This window comes from Plectropomus leopardus, chromosome 5, assembly GCF_026936395.1.
Source record: "Plectropomus leopardus strain MGB_pleo_1.0 chromosome 5, ASM2693639v1, whole genome shotgun sequence".
NCBI lineage: Eukaryota > Metazoa > Chordata > Actinopteri > Perciformes > Serranidae > Plectropomus > Plectropomus leopardus.
The window spans coordinates 20,472,364-20,491,714 of NC_142180.1; the positions used below are offsets into that span (position 1 = coordinate 20,472,364).

General features: G+C 39.8%; 1 protein-coding gene across 2 annotated transcripts in view; it reads right to left on the reverse strand.

The window, feature by feature from the left end:
• negr1 (neuronal growth regulator 1) overlaps positions 1 to 9,242 on the reverse strand; it is a 160,449-nt gene extending 151,207 nt beyond the window's left edge. The window contains exon 1 of one of the 2 annotated variants that reach the window (XM_042483650.2): positions 8,693 to 9,242. In XM_042483650.2, coding sequence (XP_042339584.1) covers positions 8,693 to 9,078 — 386 coding nt within the window. In that variant the 5' untranslated portion in view covers positions 9,079 to 9,242. The remainder of the gene's footprint in view (positions 1 to 8,692) is intronic. The other variant, XM_042483651.2, reaches the window with a different exon arrangement.
• Between the last annotated feature and the right edge of the window lie 10,109 nt (positions 9,243 to 19,351).

Consider the following 19,351-nt stretch of genomic DNA (forward strand, 5'->3'; position numbering starts at 1 on the left):
ATTAAAACACCTTGTGTTTCCACAGTGTGGGCAGTTTGTACAGATTAACAGTTTTTGTCTTTCCTCCACGCTGCCTGGAGCTCCCCGCTCATCCAGCAGCAGGGGTCCCCGCATTTTGCTTCATTCGGTTGATGAGCAGAAAGCTCCAGGCGCTGGCAGCCTGGAGGATGGCTAAAGTTAATGCTAACATTAATGATTCCCTGTGTCAGGTCCGCTCCGTGGACTTGATGCATTCTGCTGAGATGCTGAAGTATTGACACCATGCTATCGCAGTAAGCTAGTTTGATTTTATAACAGATGCACTGTTAAGAATTTTCATTTTGCATCTGCTTGAAATGATCTAAAACTTTGGACACCTTCTGTCCTTTCCTCTGGCCTGTCCACTCTTCACCCCCTGATATTTACTCTCACTTCTTTAATTTTACAATCCACAGCATCGTAATATTACTTCTATTTTCAGCACATCACCGTGGCGTAAGCGCATTGTGCCACAGTAAAAATTATCCCTCTGAAACACGGCGTGCTGTATATAGTTATATGGATTAATAAAAAAAACTTTCATGCAGATCATTTGCAGTGATGATCTTCAGTAATTGAGTTACTGAAGCTTCTTCGGGAATTATCTCAGTACTAAGGCTAGATAAGTATTTGTTTGAAGGTGACATGAGGTTGCATATATCACGCTCAGCATGCAGGCAAGCTTTACTGTTCCTAACCCTGAAAGCAAGGTTCCTCAGAATGAAATGCATTTTCTGGTGTAAACCCAAGATGCAAGACCAATGTTGAATTTCATTAAAGGACGAGAAAATACCCTTTACAAGAGCGCAAATCCCTCTGGATTGTTTTAATTCACTGAAGGGCACCACTAAGACAGCCAAGTGTCAACACTTCTGATTTATTATTCCTTTGGGATTAAACTAATGTTTACCTGTAGTCCCGCCGGCCTCACACCATGCTCACACATAAAGATCTTACATTGAAGATAATGACATCAGCCATCCGATCCTTAGGGAATATTTCCCATGATGACAATTAAGTTTCACTTCTGATACGAACACTCACTGGAAATAGGCTCCAAACATTCAGACACATTGTCTTGGTGAGATAAATGTATGGATATTTTGGCCAATAAAAACTGCATGTCAGGTTCACCTTCTGACTTTGACTAAACAGAGCTGAATTCAGGGATATATGTTTATGCCTCCTGCAGAGATTTCTAAGCAGGAAATATCACGTTTCCCAGAGTCTCACTAAAGGTTGAGGTGTTTCTCATGCTCAGCATACCAACTAAAGTGTACCACCCATACGCCTGCACTCTTTGTTTCAAAGCTTCGCCATCACAAAGGCTTCAAACTCTTATGTCAGCAAGTTTTGTCTAACCTGCTGACATGAGAGGCATACCAGAAATTGCTGGTATATAACTAGGCTCAGTTGAGGAGGCCCAGATGAAATTACCCAATGTTTTCAGAGTAGCACAACTAATTATCATGGAACACAAGGAGATGCTAACTGATTGATTAAGGATTTTAATTGAAGGGGCTCTGAGGAATCATTTCAGCTCTCTGTGATAAAAGACTGGAAGTGTTGGCATATTATTTGGAGCAGGAAAGGCTGTGCACTGTTCAACAAAAGAGCTGGTCAAAAAGAAATTTACTCTGGAATAGCTTTCAGAGAGCACTAATTTAATCTTCTAAACAAATAGACAACATACATCTATTATATATATATATTCTCTGTATATATATATATATATATATATATATATATATATATATATATATATATATATATATATATATATATATATGCAGAGAAACTGTGTTATTTCTGATATAGCCATTGGAAATCAATGCACATGTCGACTATCTGCTTAAGCAGTCTGTTAAAAACTCAAAACACTTGACTGAAAGTATCAACACTCATGCAGTGATTACACTTGTAAATAACGAGTGGACAAATCACTGCCCAATGCTCAATCTAAATTATAGACTGTTTCCAAGTCGAACTTTTATTGATGAAAAAAAAACATTTCCCAACACAGAGGACATGTTACGATAAAAAAAATTCAGCTTCAAGTAACTTCACTTTTAAATTGCCCGAAAGATAACCCGTTATTGCCTCTCCAGTCACTCTCTGTCAAGTTTAATTTTGAGTCTTATAGCTTTCTCACAACACAAACACACACACACAACACACTGTAGAATTATTGCAATTATGTGGATGCTCGCAGCTGGGTACGGGTAAAAGCTCCATTTTCCACCCCAAATCATTTTCCCTATCCCCTATAATTGTGGTGATTATAAGAATATTAGAAAGATGCTTTAAAACCTAGCATAGAATCTATTTCCCTCGAAGGATTTACCTTGAAAAAGCATTTCTATTTAGGCTTTAATTCACCAGGGCACTCAATCACTTAAGTGCTAATTGCAATATATTAGAAATAGAAATGCTTAATTTTTAGAAAGTACAATGGATCGACTTGCTTGACAAATGAAGACTATAAATGTAATCCATTTGGAAATGGTTTACAGTGTACAAATTTGGCTTTCAATGTATGTTAGCCCCAGTGACAACATAGCATATGACTACAAAAACTGGCAGCAATGTGCTAAGAAGCCAGCAGAAAAGTACTTTCCAGTAGAGTTGGGTTCATTTCCAATTTTGACGGTCCAGTCTGGTGTGGGAGCTGAAACAGGTTTTAACTGGCTCAACAGACAATGGTACTTATATCAAATTCTAGGTTTGTTTTGGGTTTTGGGGGGGGTGTTTAAGATGATCCTTTTTGGCTTTTTGCCTTTTTGGCCAGTGTCATATTTCAGGGGAGGGGTGAAGGGGCACGTTTCTTTACTTTTTGGGGTGATGAGAGGTGACAATAGATGATAAAAAACACTAAAAAAGCACCACCATGGCAACATTTTGTCGTACGCTGTATTTCTGAAGCTGGCTTTGAAAACACCGCAGTGGATGAGGACCATCTGATTCGTGAACTTTGAATGAGGAATTATTCATACGAAGCCTTCTTCTTTCACTTCATAAAACTAAACGCCCTGTCAGCTGGCTGAAGGGAGAACACCAGGAAGGGGGAAGTTTGTGCTAAGGTAAATTATCTTTGCTTAAAACAAGCTAAGCAAACATTATTTGCATTTAGCTATCATTTTTGTAATTTCAACTAAATCTCTATGAAACCTGTTTTCTGACTTAAAAGCAGCATTACATGCGCAGGAAGAAAGCAAGTAGGCTACTTACTCTTTTAAGTGTTTATGTGTTCAGTCTGATCTCCAGCACACAGCTGATAGCTCCATGGTTTGTTTGAATGTTTTAACAGAGATGGATATTTAATGAATTCATTGTGGACAGAGAGCTCCGATGTTATGCAATGCTACGTGTCAGTATGTTCCTCTCAGGATTGACTGCTGAATCATATGGGTCCCTTTGTAAAATTCATTAAATAAGTCAGGTCCAGTGCTTGGCGTATCCCCCCAACCCTACTTTTCAGCAGTAGTTTGGATTTTCTATAAATCTCTTTTAAAATGAGATGAGTGCACCTTAAATGCACCTGAAAGGTTAACATAGGCCCATTTGTAAATCCAAGAGCATCTGATTTATCTCATGAGTCGTGTCCTTCTGCACTGATTGAATATATATCACTTGACACAAAAGACTAAAAAGGGCAGACATATTTTAAATCATTTGTCGTCACTGGGTGATGAATGAGTATCACTTTCAGAGTTTATTACAACAAACCTTAATATTAAAACTGGCTGCAGGGTTGTTATGGACAATACTTATTTTCATAAATAGCTTTGCAGCTTTATACATTTTCATCAAAGAGAGATCGAGCTGCTTTCAGCAACAAGCTGAATGAAACAATTTAAAGTCATGACAGGCTCTGAGTTTCAAGTGGATGCTGTGGAGGAGGTTAACTGGAGGTCTTAGAGGAGGAAGCTGCTATGAAAGCCTTCTTAGCCACTGCTCTAGCATGTCACCTTATTGGCTGATTTCCATCTACTAAAGCACATCTATTGCGAATGGATGACAGAGTAATGAATCTGATGAATACTTTAGTATAGCCAGATTCCCCTGGGCAACAGGACATAGACCCACAACAGGAGCAATATGCCTGCTTTCTACTCTTTAAAAGGAAAGGTCAGATTTTTTTTAACATAAGTTTATCGCCATTAGCTATTTTTGTGACTGGATGGCTCCATCTGGGAGCCACTCCCTAACAATAGCCCCTCCCCCCACACCCATTGTTTTGCATCATGACAGTGTCTATTCATTCTCCAAAAAAACGAGGTCAAATTACGTGCCTAACACTTGATCCTTGAGATGGGGGGACCACGATGAGCTTAAGGACTGTGAAAGAGAGCAACATTGTGCTGACAGCAACACTGATCACATTAAACATGTGGTGCAGCAAACAGGCGAGGGGATTTTGCTGTTTAATTAACAGTGACAGACTCAGGTGTGCCCACAGATGTGTCAGAAGAGGTAAACCAGGTTTCCCCCCGAATGAGTGCATGAAACTGCAGATATTTGGCAGCTAACTGATGTGCACACTATATCTGCTCAAGCAAGCTGTTGGAGATGATGTAGCCCTGCTTATACTTTTTTAACAGAACTGGCAGTGGCCTAATTAAAAAAAAAGATGAAATGCAGAAAATGGAGAGGGTGCTTCTCAGCCATGGTTATGGTCTTAGGAGATAGTCAATTGTGTCCCGTGGAGCTTGAACAGTCAATTAATATTCCTCTAATCCGTCTTACTAACATCTGCGTTGGGGAGGGAACACCAAGCCATTCAAACTAGATGTTGTCTTTGGCACAAGTGCTTATAGTAAATGTCAAGACCTTTCAGAGCCATAATAATGACACAGTTGAGGAAAATGATACATGGCACCATTTTTGTCCTGGATAGGGCTAGAAAACACATCTCTAGTACAATCATGTACAGCCAGAAAATATTTTCATCAACTGCTCTGTTGACATGAGGCAATGATTTTAGATTTATACCAATACCAGACTTTCAAACAAGTGACAGGTCAATTTTGCACCATTACAGAGACTAGGGCCTGTGGTGCAAGCCTTACCCTGTGGCTGAGGGCCAACTGTCAAACTAAATGACAAAAATAAGCTTGGATCATTGTCTTATTCTTGGGGTGTACAGCCTCGTTCCCTATTTATTTCCCTGGTTCCTATTTTCTGTCTTTGAAGAATAAAAAATGTAGCTTTTAAAGTACGATCAGATCAGTGTACCTCTTGTCTTGCTCTCACCCTATCATACATATTTCATTGGAAAAAATAGAAAATACAGAGATAAAAGGACAGACATACTTTAAGAATAGTACTGCAAATCGCAACTGGATGATAGAAGCCTATGCTTAAGATTTTAGTCTGCCCGGACTAAATTTACAGACATTCACTCTTTGCTGTTGATTACAGCTGCTTATCCATGTGGAAGAGGCTGCCACTGATACCGTGTGTTTCCTGACAGCACGGGGAACTGTCTTTTCATCTGGCTGTCCCCCTTAAATTTATAGCCAGATGAGTCATTTACTGGTTAGAGTCACGGTTTATTCAACTGAATCCAAATGACATGAAACCTGCAAAAGGATGGGGAAGAAATGGATGGGTAGCTCATCAAAAACATTGTGCTCCCTATGGAGGCTCACAGATTTCCGGTATGAAAAAGAGATGCAGCATATAACTTGCATGCACTCACGTAAGACACTGAAGCGCAGCAGCATCTCAAACACAAGAGCCTTTGTTAGAGGCTGAAAACGGCAGCGCTTTTAAGTCATCAGAAAAGATTAAAAGGGTGATGATACACATGTGGACCAGTCCTCATTTTTAAGAAGCTCAAATTATTTAATTGATGTGGACCCACTGTCCAACATGAATCAGGGCAGCAGTAATGCAGCGCTACGAATTAAAGAGGTGGGGGGAATGAACATACGCACCTCACGGGAGCTACTCCATAATCCAGAGGCAGTGACTAATTGCGTGCTTCTGGGTTTGTCAGTATTTGAGAATGCTCACATTTTTTAGCCAGCAATCAGCTTTGGGGCACAGCAAAATTGCCCTCTAATAGTCCAGGGTCTTGAAAATAGAGAAACTCAACAAACAGGCACTGTTTTCTGCACTAAGTTCCTGAAAGAAATGGTTCATGCTTTGATGCCTGGCTCTTAAGACCAGTGGGGGGAAAAAGGGAAAAAAAAAGACAGAGCCATGATTCCTTGCGGTTTGAGAAAATGACTGTACCAAGACAAAGTAGGTCTTTATTATCACTTTGGTGATGACAGGGTTTTGCAACAAGATGCAATCTAGAGAGGCACGCAGAGCAGTTAGAGAGGTTTACAATCTCTGTTAGGGACAACAGGTGCGAGCACGGCACAGTGGTAACTTCACAGTGGCAGCAACATTCACGTGATTGAAAACTTCCAGTGATTGGTGACAGCGATTGCAGAATAACCCGTTAATTAACTCTAAGAACCTGGCAATGAAAGCATCTTGAAAATGTTTGGCATTTACTGAGGCAATGACCTGCTTGTGGAGAGTGTTGCTTTATTTAGGGGGTGGGAGGCAACTTGTTTATTGAGCTGATTCATAGCGCAGGGATAATCTCTGGTCCAATAAACCATCAGGATTCAGGCAAAGCTTCTGCCACTGATCACAGCCAACGCAGACTGACACGGGGGAATTAGACGCCCTCTCTAAAGAGACTGTCAGAAGGTGTAAGTCTCTTTGACGGGACGGCCCTTTAGGCACGGATCGGGAACATGATAAAAATAGTGAGAAGCTGTTGCCAAGGTAATTCTCTGATGAGAGCACCAACACATTTAATCCACCCTCATAGTAAGACACTCATCTCCATACAGGCACTTATAATGACCTTATGCCACAGAAACAATTCAGCTCTTCAGCAATCAAGTATGAGACAACAATGACTAAAAGCCAAGCTGAGTGGAACTTTAGACAGTTAGCTGCTCTGTATTCAGGTCCACGCCGAGCATCTCTCAGAGTCAACATCCACAGAATTCATATTGAAATGGGGCAGGCCAGCCCTCTCAGCCTTTCCTCAGAGTCATCACAGCGGATATTTGATATTGGTAGAACAAGATGTTATCACAGCCCTCCAAAGATTTGCATCTTTTTTTCTTTTGTGTTTTGTGTAGAGTTTTGGATTTTCTGAAGAAATGAAACAGAGATGTTTCTAATTATACCCTTTTAAAAAACTGCATAGGTTTTTATTCAAACGTATGTATTTAAAGGCTAGTATTATTATTTAAACCAGTGGTTCCAAACTGGTGGGTTGCAGTCCAACAGTGGGTTGCGGGTCCATTCTGAATGGACCGCAAGTAACTCGCAACCGTGTCAAGATTATTGAAAACACACTTTATTTTGAAGTAAAGTGAATTTGCAGCACTGAGCTTTAGTTTTGAAGTGTGGTTTCCACTTAATTTTGAAGTGCGTTTTCCTGCTGTAGAGTGAGGGGGGGGGGGGCAAAAAAGAGAAAAAAAATCGCCCCAAAATTTGGAAAAAAAACTACCATAAACATCTTAAAGAAAAATATTCATTGAGTTTTAGAGAATAAAAATGCCAAAAAAAAGAATAAACATCACCAAAAGTTGTTTTTTTTAAATCACCCAAATGTGTAAAGGAAAAATCTTTTTTTTCCTTAAAAAAAAATCTCAGTCCAGCAGTCCAGGCTAAGCCCCCACTGCCCTCAAATCCTAGAAACACCCCTGGTTTTAACTAATAGCATATTATTCTTAGAATATGTTTTATTACATTTTGTTTCAAGACCACGTGTTATTTACAGTTTGTGAAATAAAACTGAATGTGTAGTCATTTCGTTTATGACTAAGGAGAAATCTGGACCGAGTGCCTGGACCAGTTAGGAACCACTGGTTTGCACTGTAAAGTATTTTGACACTGTTTTTGATGATATGCAAACTCTTTAACGCACCGTACCAAACCACGCCCATACCCAGCTGATTTAGTCCTTAATGGGCAGCTACCTGTGCAGCTGGCATCGTAGCGTACGTGATGGAGGCACTGGGAGGATGAGGGAGGAGGATGGGGGAGAAAGCGCGTCACTGCCCTAACTCGATTCTGATAAACAGCGACCACAAACACACTCCTCAGCCTCGTTTTGAAACTGCGACATCACATCGACCATTCAGCAAAGCTGACAGGACACCGCCAGAGAAACAGCACTCAGTTTTGTATCTCGAGCTCCCCTTTTTTTTACATAGCATTTGTCGACGAACATAATGCAATCATATTGGCAGCGGTGGGCTAATTTGGTTTAATCAAGCGATGTCGTCCCACCTGCGACAAGCTACCGGATCAAACACAGCACAAACTGGCACATGGTCTTCGTTACGTGATGTACACAGAAGGAAAGTATGTTAGAAAACTTTAATAAGCAGCGGTGTACTTGTCGCAAGAGCGGCGTCCTGCGTAGCTGCCGCTGCACTGGCCGCCCCCCTGTCAGGCGAAAACAAGGACGGGATGGAGGGAAAATGGCCTATTGTGTGTTTATCGCTTGCGCTGGGTGATAACCCCGTTTAAAAAGTAGTTAACAGACACCTTTAAAACGATAAACCGGTGTTTAGGAGTGTGTGCGGTCGAGAACTCCGACAGAGTGAGTGTGAGCGGGAGAAAGTGAAGTTGTGTTAGCTTGTTTTACCTCAGTAGAGCCGTGTCGCCTTGTCTGCTGACCACACTTTCCACCGAGGAGTAGTCCACAGTTTGTCCAGCGGGCAAACAGGACGGCAGAAAGCAGCACAGGCTGAGAATTATCGCAGTTAGCCACTGACCAGAGACACAAGCATCCTGCACCGCAATCATTATGTCCATCACAGCTGTGTGTTGTTGTTCCCAAGTCTTCTTGTTGCAAAAAAGAGCGAGGAGTTGGCTTAAAAAAGAAGACGCGAACGACGCTTTTATTTCCACACTTTTCCTCCTCGCAGCCCCGTAAAGAAATGGTCCGCCGTATAGTTTCCCTGGGTTTGTTTTGCTGGATGTAGAGCCCACTGTGCGGGGAAGTATACTCTCCAGTGGCTTGCACACCATCTAGTGAGGAAATGCGATGTAAAATGGGAGCAGACCTAGAAGCAGACAACCCCCAGGCTCTGATCCTGTTGCCATGCGGCCGTTTCCCGGGCAACCCGTTCCCAGTGGCTCGTGATGGAGCAGTAAAACCGGTAGGTATTGATACAGCCCAGGAGCAATTAAAGATATCGACTGGAGAACCACCCCCTGTTTATTCCTCATAAGGAAATGAACAATATGAGCTTTTGGTGGAAATCGAGCATACTGATGGTGACGCAGGTATGTCCCACAGGAAAACTCTGGAAAATACAAAATATCAGAGAAAAACTAATATTCAAAGGGGCATCGTTTAATGTCATCATTCAGGGGAGGGGTGTCAAACTAGTTTTAGTTAATGGACAAGATACATTCCAGTTTGATCTCAAGTGGGCCCAACCAGTAAAAACATTGCATTAACCCTTTGGAAACTGAGCAAATTGCCTTGATTTCAGGCAAACAAAACTTACTGAAAAGTGCTTACAATTATATATATATATATATATATATATATATATATATATATATATATATATATATATATATATATATATATATATATATATATATATATATTATATTATTATGTAACATTAGGCTATTTTAAATATGTATTTATGATAATTATGAATACATTTTTCCTAGATTTTCCCCCCTAGACATATTTTACTAACTTTTTTTTTAATGTTCAAATTCTATTGATTCTTGCAATTTGCAGAACATTTCTTAAAAAGTTGCTCATTGCCTTAATTGAAGAAATTGCACCAATTTGCTCAGAGCTCGAGGGTTTAAATATTTGTGAGATATCTATCTCTCTCTCTCTATATATATATGTGTGTGTGTGTGTGTATGTGTGTGTGTGTGTGTGTGTGTGTGCGCCTGTGTGTGTGTGAGAGAGAGAGGGAGAGTGTCAAAGCCTGTACAGCTTAATATAAATGCATAGAACACTATTTACCCTCGTAAATATCAAGAATGTAGCCATTCAGATGAAATGTCATAATCCACAAGCCTAACTTTTAAATACATGTGCTGAGAGGTCGAGAGTAGATTTAGTGCCATACATTGGTTTAGAGTAGAATTAAGGGGGTGGGGGCATGTTACCCTATAGCCTACAAGTATAACAGTGTAACTGTATATGAAATGTTAATAAAAATACACACACAAAATACAATCAAGACATTATTATAATTCCCCTTTGAGATATCTTGGGAATATTAAAGTGATATTTCATTAAGCTAGGAATAACAGGCATGCAAGATTTCACACAAACAGACACAAGGGACATACAAAGTTTGTTTTAGAGCAGCAGCCCTCTGCATTATGCTGCTCTAAGCCTTTTGACTTAGCCTACATAATACTTACCAGACTGTAACCATGGAAATGACATACATTTCTCAAAGAGGTGACATGTTGGGATGGCTCTTGTGGTTTATCGTAGATGACACATGACTTGGTTATGAACATATAACATTAACAAAGCTGTCCCTGCGGAGTTTACATAGAATAGCAACAGAAGACAATAAATCAAGCCGCCAGCTTGTGTCAGTGCTGGAATTTTGGTTTTGTTCACAGGTTTTTGTAATTAGCACCAGAAAGCTCTCTGAGGCCATTTTCACCCTTTAAAGGTGAAAATGGTTTAGTCTACCCTTGCATGAAGATCTGTCTCTAAAAAAATATGAACCCAAGAAAGTGAGTGCTTATGCTGCTGGAGCACCACTGTATACTAAATTGGGGGTAAAAACAAAAAAAAAGAAAGAAAGGAAAAGAAAAAAAGAAAATTGACTTTGTGTAAAAAAAAATCAATCAATCAAATTTTAAAAAAAGTCAAAAGTTGCATGAGAGTTACATAGATTAAGAGAGGAAGGACAGGCGGTCCACAGAGACTACTATGCATAAAGCCTAGAATTTGGTGCTATGCCCCTGGTGGGGATACTCTGGTACAGTCAGCAGTATTCAAGTAAAATCTTATCTTATCCAACAGTTGCATGGTGTTGTTTCAGCATTTTTATTTGTTGTTTTAATGCTGATTTTATGTTCTAATTCTGAGTTATATCCTATATAGAAAGTATCCTGTTCTTTTCTTCTGAATTCTATATAGCACTCTCTTCCACTGAATTCTCATACATTTTTTTTATTAATTTCCCCTAGAAGATCAATATAGTTTCACCATATCTTATCTTTAAATCTTATCTCACAGACCACAGAGCCAAGATTGCAGTCCGTGATGTTATCAAGATGCACTGTCTGGAGCTGCTCCATTGGAATTAAATAGGGTGAGTGGCTCTGAACTCCCCGAACGCTTCGCTTCAGTTTTTACACCGAAACCTGCTTTAGACTATTGCCTTGCCTTGGTTTAAAATCAGAAAAGGAGTATCTATCCTCCATGAATTCTTTTGGGGAGGGCGTGAGAGTTGCCTTTTCCATCTTTGGTTATTATTTATCTGAGGAGATAAATTGTTTATCGCAGTGGTATGAGAGAGTAGGAGTTGGGACACATTTCTATTTGCAGGCCTGGCTATGACAGAGAGCCAGGGAGCTGGTTTCCAGAGGTTACAAGGGACATTTCTCTGTGTTGGAAATGAGTCAACAACCAATGTTCCATGACAAGCAGCATTAAAAGAGGGGGAGTGAAAAGTTCATCTTGTCACAAACACAATTCTAATTTGCATAACTGAAGCTCCCTCTGCTGTTAATAGCTGTGGTAATGCCATCAATAGCAACACTTAAACCCGGGTTTTGTGACAGAGGTGTTTTAGGCTGAGAAAGTAAGATATTTTCCACCCTTCTCTTGTCAGTCACAACATTGATTTTTTAATTTTTTATTTTCCATGAGCCCTTCAAGTTACCTCAGAAAATGAACCTTCCCATGCATGAAAGCTATAATTACAATGACTCCATTTAGTGTTAGTGCACTGTGCAGAGGGGGGAGAAGACTGGCAGCCTCTAATATTCAACTCATAATAACCTCAGGAATTATGAACAAGATGAAAGAGATCAGGCGCTGGACTATCACAACGTCTGAGCGGTTTTGAGTAATGGATACCTCAGACATTTCTTCACAGTTTTCATAACTAGACAGTCTTTTCAAAGCAAGAGTGAAATCAATGCATGCAATTTGCTTTAATAGGGAGTGAATGAACTGACGCATAAAAAAATTGACCATTTTTCTTAGGACGACATGTTCTCTATGTAGATTTAAATATATATAATACTTCACAGTGTTTTTGGCATCTTTAAAAGTGAAGCAAAAACCCAAGAGGAATGGCATTGTTTGTCAGTTTTAGGGGGTATAAAAACAATCTGCAGCATTTTAACTGTGGTTACTGTTTTAATTGTATGCTAACAATGTGGCAAAAACCACCGAAGCATATGCTTCCTGATTTTGGCTGCTCTGAGTGAATGATGAGCTCAAACTAAAAAGCCTCAGCACAGATCCGTTGTTGCTTTTTAGTTTTTTGTCTTATTGCATGTTGTCACTCTGTTTTGTTCACGTATATCTGGCTTTACACACAAGCTCAGTTTATGGGACTAATTTATTAACCTGAGTAATGCAGCATAATGAAAGCTATTGTTTCCTGAAGTAGGTAAGTGCATGGTCATTTTTCTGTAATAGTGATTCAGCTGGCTATTATGATAATGGATGACATCCTGCAGGGAAGTGTGCCAATCGATCACAACAAACACCAAAATGCGAATGCTGAGCAGTTCTATTAAATGCACCCCTGCAGCCTTGGATTTACGGGACATGAGGCAGATCCATGAGAAAGAAATGTAAATGATCTCCCATTGAAAGGATCCGTGATGGATAAAGACTGTTTTTAATTAATGGAGTAACTGAAAAGCTTGATGTAGGACATCCCTTCAATCCACAGTGTTGAAATGTAAACAGTGTAATTTTTTACATACAGCAAACTGGCATTCCTGGTTGATGAGATTTTTTCTTTGACGACCTGGTTCAAGAAAGAAAGTCAGCATGTCAATGACATTAACATTTCTTCAGAGAAGTAAAACAGAGGGTTTTGAAAGTCTTAAACAACTCCTTATCGGCAAACAACTCAGGTCATGAGGTTAAAGCGCCATGACTCCCTTCCTGTATGGATCCCTCTTAAAATAAGGGTAAAAAGTCTCTAGTCGTACAGCGTTAGGGCTATCAAATTATTATTTTTTAATCCTGATTAATTGCAGAATCTTAATAGTTAATCATGGTTAATCACATTTTTTTTATTCAAAGATTTTCAATTCCATTATTTTGCATTTCAAAACTGTTATAAAATCCATATTTTTACCAGATTGCCTCGATTAAGAATCAAATAACAGCCAAAATCTGCATGGGACTAACATGAAGTGGGCATGTCTGTAAAGGGGAGACTCACTTGTACGTGAGGTCAGAGGTCACAACAAGTTCTCATCCCAATTCGTCACATGGTGCTGCTCTGTCAGGGTCCTTCTGTATCTACTTATGAGATTTTAGGTATCCTCCTGTGTCAGTTGTAAACACTCTGGGATGCCATTATCGTGATGTCAACAAATGCACATAGAGGGGGGGTTGACACAGCACAGTCCTCACAGTCCTGTTTCAAAAACAGCACATGGCAACAAAAAACATAGTTAGGATTAGGCAACAAGGCACAAATGGCTGGGTTTAGGCAAAAGAGGCACATGGGGCTAGGAATAGACAGACACAAAGAGATCTGTTTTGAGGCGGGACTTGAAGACGGCAAGGGACTCGGAGTCACGGATCTGTTGGGGGAGGGAGTTTCAGAGCCTGGGAGCAGCCCTGGAGAAGGATCTGTGCCCAGAAGTGTGGAGGATAGATCTATGGGTGTAGAGGAGATTGGCAGAGGTGGATTCGAGAGGCCGTTGGGGGTTGGTCATACATATTACGTCATTACCGGCAGAATTCTTACCTGACACTGTCCTTTAGCGTTTCATGCGCATGTGACCTGTTCCATCCGGCGATGTTCTCAAATGAAGCTGCCCGTGCGTGTTGCATGGGGACACACCCAGTGCCATCTGCCGGGGTATAATAACAACACCAGCATTTCTTTCCAAGCACATTCTCGTCTGACGCCGTCCAGCCGCGTTCTGGTTTGACATGGAAGACGGCTTCTGGTGTCATGCTCGTACACTGAGAAGCCAGCATGACATGGTTGGCACCACTGGATTGCTCAGATCCTCTAGTTTCATGTGATACCAGTATCACTCTGACTTTAACTCAACCTTATACAGCCTCTTAAAGATAGAAATGTCGGCTGGTGATTAACAGGATAAAAAAAAAAAACGCATTAATTACAGACCTTTATTGCATCTCGATTAATGAGTTAATGCTGACAGTCCTACACCACATTCATTTAAAAGAAAAATTTAAACCGTTAGACAAAGTCTTACACAGAAGAGACATCAATTATATATTGCTGACATTTCAATGAAGCAGACTGACAATGTTAAAGTATAAGAACTCACTTGCAAAAAGATGGGAGCTTGATAAACCTTTGATGGTCTATAAAATGGTTAGTGAGGTTAGGGCTATATTTTCAAGCTTTCTGGGAGCTGTTGCACCTGTTGTAAAAACTCAGTGATGGCAGGGAATTACTACAAAGAAAAGATTGAAAGTCTCCACCTGCAAATGCAAAATCGACACCATCAAAGCTGTGACATTCAGCTTTCAAAAGAGACTTCTAGGAAATACAAAACAAGGCAACCTTGATGCCTTTGCTTTTGCCCAGTGTTGCTCACATAAGAAATTCCAATATGGTTCAGCAACTGCCACTTGTCTGAGGAGAAAGTAATGTATTACATTTCTCAAACTGTTCCTTACTGTCAAAGTCCAAATGCACTACATAGATATAGTGGACAAAACTCATTTTGTATGAACTATACAGTTTGATGTATGTAGCCCTGCAGCAGTGATTTATTTTGAGCCTCTCCTTACTTTGCTTTTCCTGCACTGCCCATGTGGGACAAAACCTACAACACTCATGAGTCATAATGGATTTGTACTTTTAGACAGCACCTACCACATTTCATGCATGCCAGATTGTTCAAAAAGCTCCCCAGAGTCATTATATATAGCAGGAAACTGATCTTTCAGCCCCAAGATTGCCGTTTACTATGAACTTTATCTGGGATGTGCAGCACAGCTAGACAAGTGAAATTAAAAGAGGAAGGGAGTGAAAAGTTCATCTTGTCACAAAATATATTGAGAAAAGGCAGAGTTGAGACGTTACTGACATCTTTATAGGGCATAGTGTAGTTTCTTATTAATTCTCATCACTTAAATGTGGAACAGCTGTCTGGAACAGTTGAGTGCCCAGTTGGCTGCATGCAGACTGGTCTGCGGTGTATCAAGTATGCTTTAGGCTACATAATAATGAGACTCTGGGAACAAACAGTGGGTGACGCCACACATGAAACCATCACAACACTAAACTGGTAATTTCTGATCATGAGCAGCAAGAAGAATTATTTCTAAGAATGCAGTACAACAATGTGTACACTTGTATTTTCATTCTTAAACAAGAATCGATTTAAAATATCTAACTAAAAGACAGACGAATATCAAAGACCATATGTGACTGATGTGATGAAATTACAAATATTGATTAACAGGCAGTGAAATAAAAGTGTCAAAATGTGCCCCCCTCCATGAAACATTGCCATGGTCTGTTTCATTTATTTATTTCAAGATGACTCTTACAAGCAACCTGGAGGGGCAGGTCCACCATGGTGATGGATTGTTTCAAAGATTTAAACTTAAGCCATTGGAAAGGCTGAATGTAAAGACTTTACCTGCTGTTGGGTTAGTCAGAGGCTTTGTTTAAATCCACAATAATTAATTTATTAGTCACTTGCATGGGGCTGTAGAACAAGCTGAAAACAGGAGACTCACCTACTGTCATCCTTTAAAGTTGTCATGGCAAGCGTGGAAGCAAACACACATCCAGGGAAGCAAATTCTTGTTTCCTACAATAGCAAAGAAGGGGTGTGAATCGTTCAGTATCTCACGATTCGATTCGATTTCGATTCTTGGGGTCACGATTTGATTAAGAATCGATTCTCGATTCAAAATGATTTCTAATTCAAAATCGATTCCCAATTCAAAATATAGGAGGTGTAATTTCAGGATCTACCCCAGTCTGTTTTGCTAGTGGCATATTATGTTATGAAAGCAAAGTGTGTATGAAATTATAGAGGTTTTATTATGTACAAGCTTTTTTATTTTAGAAAACTTTTCCCCCAAGTGTTGGGAATCAGAAAGTAAAAAAAAAAAAAAAAAATCATTGTAATTATTATAGTTCAAAAAATGAACACACTTTTCCAAAAGAAGTCCCATTGTTTTTTGCAGTTGTTTGTGTATCTCATTATCTGTGCCATTCTGCAAAGCAGCTCCTATCTGTGATGCTGCAGAGGGCCACATCACACCCCTGACACTTCATAGAGGGGCCTGATTCTCCTGCCTGCTCTGCCTGCAGTGAACACAGAGTTTACATTCATATGAGGCCCTGCTGCTTGTTAGACTGTCTCCTGATTTACCCTTGTCTCATTATTATTATAGGGGTTTATTCTAGTGCACGACGCGCTACCAATAACACAGAGCGATAGATACAGCAGGATTAGACCAATCACAGTGCAGTTTGCTCCGGATGACGTGTGGCATACGTAGGCGGATACGAAGGGTCAGCTCGTCTTCCGATTGGTGGACGAGACCGATACAAACCTCTGACCTCTTCATGGCACCATGGGAATCCAATATGGCGATTAGCATCGATGCTAATGTACTTTTATCATCGAAATATGGATAAAATATAGACGGAAGACATCCAATATCGGATCTATCATTTTGTATTTATTGAACAAGGTCCCGTACAAACACCGGACTTTCCCAGACTGGATACTGAGGCTTCAGAAAGAGCTACGATGCATCGGAGTCATCCCTCTGAGCGGCACAGCCGGCAGCTTTGCAGAAAAAAGTAAGGCGACCCGACAAACTTTTCGAAATGATAGAAAGAGCGTTAAGAATACTATATTTAGTAAATATAATGTACAATCGATGTTTAGTATTTTTGAATCGACTCTGAATTTTTAAAAACGAGAATCGAGAGTCTTATGTGAATGGATTTTCGCCGCACCCCTATGGCCCGGGCTTTTTTTTGTCTGATGGAGGTATTACTGTTATTTGCTGTTAATTTTATGACTCTGTCATTTTGTGTTTGTGGTCATTTTGTGTCCTGCGGTTGTTTTGTGTCTCCGGGTAATTTTGTGTCTCCGGGTAATTTTGTGTCTTGTTTAAGCTGTTGTGTGTGTCTCTTATTTATTCTTTTCTCCCAGTGGTTGTTTTGTGTTTCTTTGTGGTCAATTTGCTCTTGTTGAGGTACTCTTTTGTCTGATTTAGGTAATTTTGTGTCTCTTTGAGGCAATTTGATGTTGTTATTTTTCGTTTTGTGTTGGTTTGTTGTAATGTTGTGTCTCCTTGTGGTTGTGTCTTTTTGTAGTTGTTGTTGCTGGGTTTTTTTTTTTTTGTTTTTTTTTTTGCTATTTTGCATCTCTTTGCAGTTCCTTTGCATCTCTTTTTGTGTCTCTTTTTGGTAATTTCCAGTCTTTTCCTGGTGGGTATCAGCTAATTTAGGAGACATTTTGCAAGCAAAGCCCTCTAATACTTTGGGCACCCTGGACCTGTTCCCGGTTGGCCCGTTCAATAATCCACCCGTGCTCCATGTTCACCAGATAGTCTCTAACTCTGAAAAACTTCCCTTTGGCAGGTAGTGCACTGTGGGTTTATCACAGGGGTTTTTGTGCTGTAAACAGCAGCCTGCTACAGCTTGACACAAGGTTGATGAGAGTGGACTTTGAAGCAAGATCGAGTGAAATTCACTTTCGAACTGATGTGCACTGCATTATTGGGTGGTAATTCTGTGAAGGATCTTCACGACAAGTAACCCCTTTTACAATACACGTATTGAGGTAATTTGATTCATTGTTTCCATAAAAAGTATTAAGTGGAGATTTAAAATTGTATATGTGATCCTGACGTGACAACTGACAAGCCAAGTCCTTCAGAAATTAGTACTTAAAACAAAGAAAATCAAATTTTCAGTATAATTTTGACACTTCTACTCCTCAGTAGGCAAACGTTTTCAATGTTTTATTCATGCTGTCTCACTGAATTTATTGTAATGAACAAAGTTCTTTGTTTGCATAGCAGTGTAAACCTTCCAAGAACCTTGCTGTGTGAGAAAGAAAGTGTAACGCTGCCTTCCTGCTCCGTAGGTTTTCTTTTTTGTGTTCTGCTCAAACACCAGCCACAGGCAAAGCAGCAGCTCCTGTTTGTTTTCTTTGATTGTGTGAGCTAGCATGGCAAAGCCCCCCTCTGTATGTACCAAAAAGTTTTTGTTACACAGGGTAAATGTTTAGTGTCTTTGCTGAGATTAAACGCTTTGAACCGCTGTTTCTTCGAATAAACCATCCGAAGTGCGAGTCACAGTGAAATCAGTTGCAATATTCTCTGTGTTGAAAACAAGTTTGGTACAAGGTCGATTCAAAATCATAAATTACTTAAAGCGATTCCTAAGGCGCTACAATGTGAAAACCTGTTCTGCTATGTTTAATTCATTTTTTTTTTCTGAAAAAAAAAAAAAAAAACCCAAACTTTTCCTCATTCATAAAGTGGCTTTGAGCAGAATGTGTAAATAGAGAAAGCTCACATACAGAAGAAAGATTTATCTGAGGAGTCACCTAGAAACTCCTCAGTTAGTTGTGCTTAAGTGTTCTGCAGCATCTCTGAATGGATGTCCACAAACTTTTGAAAGCACTTTTCAGACAGATGGTGGTGACTGTTAAATTGAATGTATGATAACTTAAAGAATATTCTTCACAGTTATTATGCTGCCGGTGCTCAGTACTCAACACTACTTGTATCGCGCCTTTTGTGCTACCGTCTTAGTCATAATCACAGGACAGAAGGTCCTTTCAGGTACTATCACTATATTAAGCATCTAGGCTGGAAGCGGGGTGCATCTTATGAATAATCAGGAAGGGGGTTTATATAATCTTTGACTGTATCACTTTTTCTGTTTGAGGCAGAGAATATAAAATAGACTTTTTGCAGGATTTTTTTATTTTTATTTTTTTGCTGATGGATGATGATTCCACTGCTGTGTGTCTGCAAGAAGTCAGATCTTGAGTGGCAATGAAAAACGTAATATATTTTATATGTGATTATGAAAATTGGGGATTGACTTAAATGGAAAAAAATAAGCCA